The sequence below is a fragment of the Bombyx mori genome, chromosome 1 (assembly GCF_030269925.1).
Source record: "Bombyx mori chromosome 1, ASM3026992v2".
NCBI classification, from domain to species: Eukaryota; Metazoa; Arthropoda; class Insecta; order Lepidoptera; family Bombycidae; genus Bombyx; species Bombyx mori.
In genome coordinates, this window is record NC_085107.1 from 8,335,473 (window position 1) to 8,347,317 (window position 11,845).

The following is an 11,845-nucleotide window of genomic DNA, read 5'->3' on the forward strand; positions in this document are numbered from 1 at the left end:
ATCAATTATGCAAATAAACACGATAATAACAAAATAGGAAATGTTTATTTAAGACTCATTAATACTATAACAATTTATACAAAAGGAAGTTGAACAGGTTCTGTGCAAAATTGCTGTAATTGCTTTGTTTCAATGTCGGCATTGTTGCTGTTTTTTTTTTTAAGTTTTGCTTAATTCCTACCCCGGTTTTGATAAATTGGAATATCCATGTTCAAGTTACCTATCACATAAGGTTAGAAGATAAGATGTATCTAAAGAACCCTCTTCGCTGGGACCCTCGCAAATTTTATTATCGGCACGGATTCAACGGGAGGTGACGAAGAAGACGGTCCACGTTTCTCGTTTAAATTCCACTTGTTTTTCATTTGTAAAGTAATTGAGTTTAAAAAACATCAAGAAATGATACTAATTGATATAATGTATGAATATCAATCAAGAATATTTTTTAATTTTTTTAATTTGAATCCATTGTTAATGGGTCATCTTCATATAAGAAGGAACAAAGAAAACAACAAAATCCACTCAAACTCATATATTCCGTTTGATTTTTTAACTTTTTGGTGCTCCATTTTTTATCTTTGTGTATTTAAGTTATAAATTAATACTAATATAATAGTAAAGGAGTCTCGCAATGTACACTTTCTCCGTAAATGGGCAATCGGAAAATCTGTGTACTTTCCGAGACCCAGGCAATGAGCTGGGCAAAATAAATACTACAATAAGGTACAAAAAAAGAATTCAACGAAGTACCATCGGATGGTTATCACACTTGTTCACACACGTTCCACGCACGCCAACAACAGTCTTACACCTATAATATCACTAGCTATACAGAATGCGGCAAGGCCGCGTGCACTGAACCACTGTTGTGTACTGTAAAGGTAAGGAGATCACTCGAAGTGTGAGCCCTTGAGCTTCTTAACGGCGTTGGTGAGATGCAACATCTCGGTGTTGAGCTGCCAGATGAGAGTTTCCAGCTTATCAACGGAGTCGAGCACCTCTACGCGCTCTGTGTGAGGGTTGAAGCGCACTTCGAACGGTCGCGACATGGTTGACACCCAGCGTCTAGAAACGGAAATTATATTAAAGACTATTCATAAAAGAAGCTGATATCTGTTGACTAGTGCCAGAGCAAACTGTACGCCACAATGGCATGGAATGCCTACTAAGAAAATGTAAGAAGACCTCAAAAATGTAACAGAAAAAGCTATCGATTATTTCACAAACTGTAAATCTAAATTATAACCACGCAGTGTAAACGAATGCCATACGATAAATAAGTAAAGTATTGACTGTTAGCTGCTTTTACCTGAATTTGTCTTTGGCATCTTCGAAGGTCTCAGCTACGTAATAGATGGGCTGGTACTCCTGGTCTTGGTAGGGTTGCACGGATGTGGATGCAGGCTCGAACGGTCTCAGCTCAGGCTTGTCACTAAGAGCATGAAGCAGTTCTCCGATCGAAGACAAAAGAGCTGCACCATAAGCTTTCAGTTGCTGGTTCTCTTTGCACAGTCCGAACTCAACCGTAAACCAGTAGACCTGTTAAACAGCAAGACGTTCAGAATACTTTAACACCAATTGGCTGCTTACTAATCACAAAATTCGCTAATGTTTGGGCCCAAAATCAGAATTAACGAAAGATGCGCAAGAGCATTACTGTCAAAGAAAAAATGTTAAACTTATTAAAATGTTAAACTTACAGTAGATAGTTTTTCGATTTCAGAATCCGAAGCGCCGAGGGATGCAAGGCCAATTTCTTGCGAAAATTGGGCGAAGCTGGGGTCAGCCAATAATGGTATATGACCAAGAAGCTCGTGAATACAGTCACTAAAAAAAAGATATCATTATAACACACGATTTATTAATCAATATAAGATTCAAATTGATCTATTTCCTAGTTTCTTTTTCCATATGATTTTAGAGATCTTGAATACAGTAGACTGTATGAAAACTAAAGAAATAAGAAAATATTTTAATGAACCAATTCGTTGGGTCTCATTTTTAGATAGCGCCAATGGAGAAAAGCTAAGCGAAAGTGTTAAATAATGAAATAACGAGATTCTCTGACTGTACTCAATTCACACAGTATCTAGTAATGACGGCAATGCAGAATATAACTTAATTTAAAGAGCTGCACTTGAACTATTATATTTTTATATTGTCATCTTTGATACGGCTTTCTCATCAAATTTCCTGTTATTAAGAAATAAATTAAATAATATAATTTCTTAGACAGCTTAAAATTAAATTTACTGGCACTAAATATTATAAGGTTCACTGTTCACATAAATATCTACATTGTAATTGGCCCAAATCTTTAATCTATTTACGGAACTGATTCTGTAGTAATAACGTCCACAAAAAAATTCAAGGTATTTCTTGTTTAATCTCGGAACTTAATTTTAATCAAGTTTGTCTTAGAAATTGATTGAATGGCAAGTTAGGATTCGGACAACAAATTGTTTTTTTTTTTAAATAAAATTAAATGTAAAACTCACGGTTCAGGTGTGTGGAAAGGCGAATTGTTGTGGCGTACGTATTGTGTCGATTGGAATACGCGGAAGGCAAGCGAGGCGAGGAAGTCACGTGCCGTCAGAAGACCAGCAGCCGGTCGCAGGGTAAAGCCAGTGTGCTTACGCAAGAAGCTACTGACATCTTCCAGTTGTGGAATACGATGAGGTACGAATATGTCTGCTGCCTGTAGTTTCTCGAACGCAGCCTTGTACTCTCTGCACGCGTGTTTGGGCATCAAATCAAGCACGGTGTTGAACACTCGTTGCCAAGTGCCATTCTCGATTTCAGTGTATGCGATAGACGGAATCGGGTCACCGTATTTGTAAGCGAAAGCGATTTCCGCAATCTGTTTTCTGCGTTCCCTGTAATCTTTGTCCGCGAAACCAGGATGGTTCATGTCTAATTCGGGTTCGTACTTGGTCATGAGATGGTTACAGTTATCGAGATCAGAAGCGTGGCGCGGGAACCAAGGTGTCTTGCTCGAGATGTTATTTTCGGTCAGAAGGTTAACACCAGCAAACGCGGTTGACTGACGCAAGGATCTAATTAGCTGGATAAGATTAATACGAGTCATGCTGACTTTAACTAGAGCATCGAATTGGACTCCAGTGACTTGGGAAGGGCGAGTCTCAAGGTGCTGAACGCATCCTTTATAATTGTCGATGGTTTTCAGAATGCGTGCGAGGGATCCCATTCCATCGCGCATATGCAATAAAAGGGCAGCTTGTTGGAGAGCTTGTTCCGCTTCAGAAGATTCACTAGCAGCATTTTGCAAGATCACTTCTTCTTCGGTCAGCGTATAATCTACAAATTGAAAAGTTATTTTAAAAAAAAACTGCTCCTATTAAACCCATAAAAAGTGCGAAAAGTCATTTATTAGAAATACTGACCCTCGTCACCCTTCGCATCGTCATCGCCTATATCAGCATCAGCTACAAATAATAAAAACAAAAACAAATGAAAAACCAAAACAAAAACAAATAAAAAACAAAATAATTAAATTGAATCTAATAGAAAACAAAATGAGAAATTAAATAAAGCATTTACCGAGGTGACCATTTTTCGTTTCATCTTGCTGGGTCCCATCTTCAACGGTTGGAGAATTATCACCGTTACCAATATGCACTCCATCTTGGATGAAATCAGATTCCAAGCCAGAGTCTAAGCGAAATAAAAAATAAAATAAAATAAAAACAAATAAAATAAATTAAATAAATAAAAGAATAAACTCCTTAAGATCGTTATAGATTGTATAATTTTTTTTAAATAAGTCTTCGATCGTATGGAAGCACGTATTTTTTCACGGAAAACATCCATTTGTCATAGATTATATAACATTGATTGTTAGTCAATGCCGATTGGTGGTGCCAAAGTCCTACTTATTTTTACAGTAAAATAACAATGCATTTCGATTTGTATTCCCTGTGCAGTATCTGTGACTTCAGATCTCCACTTCGGGTTTGAAGATGTACAATGCATTTATTATTTAATTTTAATCTCACCATTGGCTCGGGCGCGAGCCTCTTCAAGTACGCTCTGCTTGGTTTGTTTGACTACCAGTGTTTCGAAGCGGGCGTCATCAACCAAGGAACGACGGCGAGATGGGTAACCGTTCTGTAAAACATATTAAGTGTTAGATTGTATTTAAATAATACACTAATCTAAATTGTTAAATAACAGCATCTGTCATAATTGAGTTCAATATTTATTATTATTTATTTATTTATTTATGAAAGTCACCCAATTAAAGTAATGGAAACAATTAGTATTATTTTAATTTAAAAGTCTGATCAATTTCGGATTGAAATAAAGTAGGGTAATATTATTCGTACGTTTTGATTTTAAATTTATCATTACTGAATACACAATATGTATTTTTTGAACCGAAATTGTTATCTGTTGAAATTTTATGTAATATGACGGAGAACCCTTCTCTGATCTGTAATCAAACCATCTGTATGACGGTGACAAATACCGAGTTTTTTTTTTTAAATTAACTACTAGCATGAACGAGACCGCTGCAAGCTCTTAGGACACAAAAAGGTCCTCGCAAAAATAACGTTGATCCTTCACGTCCTTATAAATATGAAACAGTCACATTCCGTTATATTTCATGTGCGAGCAGGAATTGCTTTTACGAAGTTTCTAAGCTTATTTCCTGAGCGTGGCCGGGCGTAAAGTGCTTCCATTATATCCCTCACCCCATGCCGGATGCCGAGCTCCGCGACTGAGATCTTACAAAGAAGCTAGAGTTTCTAGATCATTGCTTCTGAATGAAGTGAAGTTATTTGTTACAATTGCGTTGAGACGACGCAACGTCGAGACAACTGTGCACGGATCGAACTTCGAGCCGCATTCGCGTTAAAGTCTTTACTTCTGCTGTTCTATTTCATTTAACATTTAAATATGTTTTTTTTTTTATATTTAGGATAAAAAGACTTAGGTCATAACAATGACAATGTTTTAATTGAGTGCTCTGATATATAGTATATATTTCTAGTGCATAAATGTCAAAATCCCTTTGTATTAAGTACACAAGGAATGAATGGTCGATAAGAACCGATTTCTCATCTTAACGATTCCTCAATCAATCAAGTGAAGACTCAGTTAATTTGATTTTCAATATTGACTGAAAGGGCAATTTTGCACTGGCCTATATTTTCGTGGTTACAATTCCGCGGTGAGACGTTTCTCTAATTTTATTGATGTGCATGATGCATCTCGTAAAACATCAGATGTAGTGCAAATAGAGAAGGTTTATTTAGGCATCGGATTGTAAAATTTGTAGTACAGTAAATAATTAGATCGAATTATTAGGGTTGTAACAGCTTCGCTTCCAGCTATTGCAGTTTTAATTACTCAGGATTTTAAAATGTGATCACGGAACGGAGTACCTGACGGTTTTTTATTATTTATCTTTAATCTGATTTTTTAAATTTTAATCACAGTACTCCGTAAGATAAATTTACGATAATGAATAGTTGTTGAACGACATACCAACGAGCACTAATCTGATCTAAATACTTTCAACTGTGTATATCAAGTATTCAAATTATCTTTCACTCGAGTTCTAATACTGGGAAACCCTATATGTAAACATGTAGGTTTTAACGCAATGAGGTTTCATCCATTTTTCCTCTTCGAGTTTATCCGCTAACTTTGACACAGAGATGTGAATGACAGCATAATTTCCGTCACGTAACGCAAAGAAGCAGGGGGCCGGTGCGCGGGCGGAGTAGTTTCCACTAGAGTGGCCCTGCACACCTATGTATGTCAAGGGTTGCGCTAATCACTCACTATTAAAACCCTACTCCTGAAATTGTCGAATACTAAATTGTAATTACAGATTTATCAAATCAGTTGTTCGCATAAATCGATATCACGGAAACGGTATTACTTATCGAAAAGGTCCGCGTAACTGGAGCAGGATTCGAAATCCGGTTGTTTTAGCCTTGGTACGCCACTTCACCATTCCAATCGGTCGGTGAGTAATTATGTCAAACTGGAGAGTTTGTCCCGACCTGCGTCCACCCCGAGGTTTGATTGATGGACTTTATTGTTTATATGTTGATTCGGGCTTTATTTTATTCTTCGGATGTCTCGAGTAAAACGCTCTATACGATCGATGTTTCATCTTCTAAAGTTTTATTAATATTTCTAGAGAAACTAGTTTTTTAAAGCAAAATTCTTATTCAGTCGGAGGACGTCAACAAGTTACTTTATATTCATATTAAAAGAGAAAAAAAAAACTTAAAATTGCTGTGAGCAAGCTAAAAATGATAAATAATGATCAAGTCGAACCTCAAATGGTCAAGGGCGGAACAGAGTGACCTCGAATTGATTATGAACAGCTATCTTACAATTGTTTGCGTGACTTTAATTAATAATTTTAATGTCAATAATTAAGGCTTTCTCAGAATAAAATCCTAAATAGGTCATCGATATTGAGTGAGTTAGATCGATGTAGCGTGTCTAACATCACAGTTGACCGACAGACGGCTAGCTCGTGACATGACTGAATTTAAAGATCGGTACCAGCTGCTTCGGACCGGTGAACGTTGCCTTGCATTCCGACCTTCGATGGTCAAGGAAATCCAATCGTTCAGACGCCAATTATAAAATACACGCTAATTATGACACGTTAGTTACAGACCTAGTTATCGCAAAGCGCATTATGACTAAGTAAACAAAAAAATAACAATGAAATAGTCGCATCGCTGTTGATTATTAGTATCTATTCTCTTTCATGATTTCGTTCAGATATTTGTGGTTGTGACTTGTGAAAAAATATTATTAGTGTGATCGGTAAGCAAATGATATTTCGCATGAGCCGTCTTGGTTGGTACAAACATGGGGAGTGCAAAGGAAAATGACTGCTTAGAACTTAGATCGTGCCGTAATTGCTACAAAATTGTTGACATGAAGTAACGATTAAAACTCAGTAGTACCTTGAATATTGACAATGGTAATTAATCTCGATGTAGACAATGATGAGACTCATTGCTGGCGGAATATTTTACTGCAACGGTAATGCGTTGAGCGAAATATCCGGCGCGTGTTCACGGACGACGTATTTACACTTGAGTTTTTACGCGGCCGTGTAACTTGCGAACAATGAAATATTTAATTTTAAGATTATTGTTTGGGGAATATTGCGCAATTTGTCACACGAAATTGTCGTGAAAGTGCATACTTCGACTTAATTACGCTTCGAAATAATAAGATTACGCGGTCTCGAGCCGCCTCGATGTCGCGTAATGACGCTCATTGAACTCGCGAGCTTTTGCACAATTAAACATATCTTTTCACGAGTGAAAACATAATGTATCGTTGTCAATACAACTGGATTCATCTCCTGCTTTCACACGATTTCTTTACTGACAATTGTTGATGTTTCTCGAATGTTTTGTCTTGCTGTTGTAAAACAAAGCGATATGAATGATACCTACCTAATTATAATAAAATTGTTTCTGTTCAGTGACTTGTTGATCTTCAGTTTACAAATTAGGTAATTTGTTTGTTTTGATTCTTTTTTACAAATATGATCCGACGAACGTTGATTTTAAATTGTTTTGTATGAAATTCTATGACAATTAATTATTTTTTATTTTATTTCTAACGTAGGAAATCTTTGAAGATATTTGTAACAGGCATTTTTATTTTTACTTTAAATTTTGCCTATCTACAAATGTCTTGTAAAATTGTACTATCACTTATTCTTATTTTAGAAATATAAATTTACGCAATATTTTATTTATTACACAATATACTAATAATAAAAAAAAACTCCTATACTTATTATGAATATCAATTTTTACATAAAAAGTTGTTTCCATTAACTTTAAGTGGGTAAATATTAAGTTTAGTATACTTAACGAAACTTTAAAAATGCAATTTTGAAACCGGTATTGTATGGTCACATAAAATATTACACAAAACTAAACAACATTATAAAAGCTAATTTTCTTATAAAAAGACAGGACGAGGATCCAAAATACCGATCACAAAATAGTGCATTTGATGATTTTATTTTGTTAATAGACAGGCAACGGGAAGGACCAAGCTAACGGCCAGGTTAGCCGGAGACGAGCTGCTCACCTCGATACTGTAGGATTTCTTGATGGCGAACATTTCGCGGTTCTTCTGGGCTGCTGCGACTGCCATTGTACTCTTTATCTTCTTCTAAGGACACACCACTGGGATCTGAAGGGCCTGAACGTGAGGTTCACTGCGCGTTTAGCTAGTTTATGTCTGCGAGAGCTTTTGGTCTCGACCACGGGCTTGTGCCTGTCTGTCTGCGACTCGAGCTGTCGTATTACTATAGCTAACTAAACTTTGGATTGCAAACAGACCAATGCATGATGACCGTTCGTAAGAACAGTTTAAATAGTGTTAGGCGCGCGCCTCCCACCCCGCGTCGCCTTTCGTCGCGCATGCGTCATTGTCTTGAACCGCGCGTCCCTCCTGCCCCCGCAACGTTCTGCGCTCGACCACCAGCAACCCTCAACCCTTACCACTTACCATTGTACCACTTCACATTATAATCCCCTATGAAGAGGTCCTTAGCACTACAAATTTTTTTTACATAATTCAGTCTTAAAATTACTTTATATTTCGATAATTTGAAACCTAAAGAAATGATTTCACCAATTTTATTAAAAAACAAAATTCGTTATATTTTTTAAGGATGATTTTTTGTTGTTTTAGCCTTTTATTTAGTTGATTCTATCCATTGCAGTTACTTTTTTTAGAAATTGGATATAAGTCAATAAAAAAAGACTTAATTTAAAAACGATCTTGTAAATGAAAATTCTAAAATTAATCTTTAATCATGACTGTAGCTTTGTTCTTGCAATATAGATATAGTAGGAAGATTATTTAGCGTAAGATTATGAAATGTTATTACTATTTGAGTCGGTTCAAAGAACAAATGATAAACATAATTAAGAGCGGACCAAAAAAAAAGAAAACATGGAAAAATTTAGCCACTTATTTCAGTGGATTGTTTTTTTAGAAATACAATATTATACAGTTAAATGGATTATATACTACATTTATTTTGTATGAACTTTTCGCACTATGAATTAAGTGAAATGTACCTAAATTGTTTCAAATTGTTCTTGAACAACTTGGGAATTAAAATTAACATATACCCATGAAACTACAGAGAAAACAGCTTATCTATATTGATGACAAAATTAAGGCAATATACGAAAACTTTCATTAGTAAATTAACTAAATGACACAATGCGATATTGCACTGTGCCGGAACAAATCTTCATTCATTAATTTTCGATTGTTATATTATATTTAGTCGCAATAAATTATCTATTTGTTTGATACGGTCCATAATTTATTAGTATACTAATCTCTAAATGGTATTATTTTATAAAATTTTATAATAATATTCTACGATACAACTAAATTAGAATTCAATTAATTACATATCAATTATACATCGCGATTATGGAATGTAACGGTCTCAAATGCGTCATTTATTTGGATTTACCGTTTTTTCTTCATTTGAAGGCCGCATTATAAAACGCATTTTAAATATAGGTAATATACTCGTCACAAATATTCCAAGAGTTTCGGGGAAATCGTATGTAATTGAATACCAAAAAAACAAACATCCAACCTGTTTCAGAACAGCACAGAAATTTAGTACCTTACTAAAGTGGAATTCGTCATACAATTCTCGTTTGATTTTCATTCCGATGAGGTAAAATACATGTAAATTAAAGTTTTCCAGTTTTCGTTGACACGTGCTCGTGTGCAATGCAAACACTTGACTCGACGTTCAGTATAAAGAAGCACTTACTGTTTGAAGTGATTTCGGTTCAGCCATAAACATCATTGAAAACTTTTATTATAGAGTATCCCGGATTTCAAAGCGTGGTATTTAATAATGCTATGTAAATGTTTAGATATAAATGTATATAAATAAAAAGCTATTAATTAATCTTGATACCTGAATAAAATATCAAAGTACAATAAAATGAATGAGTAAAATACAATGATAAAATACATATCGCGAAAATGAACGCTTTTGGCCATTCTATGTAATATTTAATTGTAAATGTGACAACACCTATTTCGATGCAGGTAAGAGGGTTTTACTTATCTAGTTCTGGGTAAATATTAATAACCATAACGTCATTAGCAATCAGGAAGTATGTCTCTTGGTTTTTTTAATTGCATTATAACAAGTTTTATCTAACAATTTAGAGGAAATCAAAATACGTGTAGTTGGTCATTTGAGAATACCCACAAGAAGTTAGTCTCGCGTTTGGGCAAAAGTAAAATAAATTATGAACAGGTTTAAACATTCACGCGGTAAATGTGTTCGGGTTAACCCACGTCACCATTCATGTGTTTATTGATAAGTATCCTCATTCTGTCTGTATTGTACAACAGGTATACAATTTATCACACTGCCAATAAAATTTACTTCTTCATCGAAATTCATAATATGTGATAAAATGGAAGCTGATTTTTGTCGCATATAATTGTATTTTTTTTTGTCTAAATACTATAAGTTTTAAAAATGAGAAACGATAATCGAAATTCTAGTAATTGCCATTTTTTGCAGGTTGCTTTAGGTACACGGACAGTTTTTTGTTTAATTTTTTTTAATTGACTGTCGTTAACAATCATTAAAGAAACCTTCAAGAATTGTGACACTTTTAGATTATACACGCTAGTAAAGGACTCCGTATTAAGACTAATCATAAAAAGAGTGAGATTGCTCTAAGCATAACACGAGAACGATATATTGGAAAAATGATATGATTTTTTGTGGGTAAAGAATCTATGATTAGAAGATGAAATACATCATCAGTAGATCGATGACAGTCCGTTTGTTGTGTTTGGAACTTTAATAGATTTGAAGATTTCTTGACATTATTGTTAATGCGATCACGTTTTATTTACTTTTCGATATTTACTGCCACTTACTTTTTTTTTATTGCTTAGTTGGATGGACGAGCTCACGAGCCCACGGGCAGAAATAGGCGGGGTGGTCGTGGTGATACCTACTCGTGCGTACTCACAAGAGGTCTTACCACCCGTAATTACGCGATTTATAATTTTGCGGGCTTGATTTTTATTGCACGATGTTATTCCTTCACCGTGGACGTCAATCGTGAACATTTGTTAAGTACGTATTTCATTAGAAAAATTGGTACCCGCCTGTGGGATTTGAACACCGGTGCATCGCTCGACACAAATGCACCGGACGTCTTATCCCTTAGGCCACGACGACTTAATCAGTTTTCCGGTCATCGTTCTCGTCGAACCCGTCGCTTGCGACGAAGGGCTCGACGAGTAAATTAACCTACAGACACAGCCCAGTGAGTTTCTCGCCGGATCTTCTCAGTAGGTCGCGTTTCCGATCCGGTGGTAGATTCTGCGAAGCATGGCTCTTGCTAGGGTTCGTGTTAGCAACGTCGTCAGGTTTGAGCCCCGTGAGCTCACCTACTAGTTAAGGTTACACTGAAATAGTCTCTCAAGGCCTTTTATATTTATTATATTATTATCAGCTTAAATAGGAAAAAAAAACCAGTTCTTAATGTCATAACTTTCTTTTCTTACAACATAGCTCAAAACGATTTATTTAAAATTAATTTACAATTATTTATAATTTTTTCGGACAATAATCAATATTGACATGACTTACTACATTACTTAATTCAAATCTCAAGGTCCCAAGGTTACATTTACAATAAAGAATGGTCCATAAACAGGCGTCCGCATAAACTATAATTAATATAACTATATAAATAACCCAATTTGACCAAATATTGAATTGAGCCACTTTCGCTCTCACCTC

The 11,845-nt window shown here is 35.4% G+C and overlaps 1 protein-coding gene across 2 annotated transcripts; it reads right to left on the minus strand.

The window, feature by feature from the left end:
* Positions 1-517: 517 nt before the first annotated feature.
* Positions 518-8,390, minus strand: Th (tyrosine hydroxylase). 2 transcript variants are annotated; one of them, NM_001145322.1, is made up of 8 exons: positions 8,113-8,373; positions 4,017-4,128; positions 3,562-3,675; positions 3,405-3,446; positions 2,499-3,318; positions 1,701-1,827; positions 1,310-1,539; positions 518-1,065 (listed from the first exon to the last, which is right to left on the minus strand). In NM_001145322.1, the coding sequence occupies exons 1-8, from the start codon at positions 8,176-8,178 to the stop codon at positions 891-893; spliced, it is 1,686 nt and encodes a 561-aa protein (NP_001138794.1). In that variant the 5' UTR covers positions 8,179-8,373; the 3' UTR covers positions 518-890. The 2 variants fall into 2 exon arrangements, with proteins under 2 accessions (NP_001138794.1, XP_062524953.1); XM_062668969.1 differs by lacking the exons at positions 3,405-3,446; positions 3,562-3,675 and having other exon boundaries at positions 8,113-8,390.
* Positions 8,391-11,845: the final 3,455 nt, after the last annotated feature.

Bases quoted from the DNA above. Each gene is read 5' to 3' on its own strand.
- Th (NM_001145322.1), bottom strand. From the start codon at position 8,178: ATGGCAGTCGCAGCAGCCCAGAAGAACCGCGAAATGTTCGCCATCAAG. The intron at 4,129-8,112 runs GTGAGCAGCTCG...TATGTTTTACAG, and splicing joins AGAAATCCTACAGTATCGAG to AACGGTTACCCATCTCGCCG. The intron at 3,676-4,016 runs GTGAGATTAAAA...TATTTCGCTTAG, and splicing joins GGCTCGCGCCCGAGCCAATG to ACTCTGGCTTGGAATCTGAT.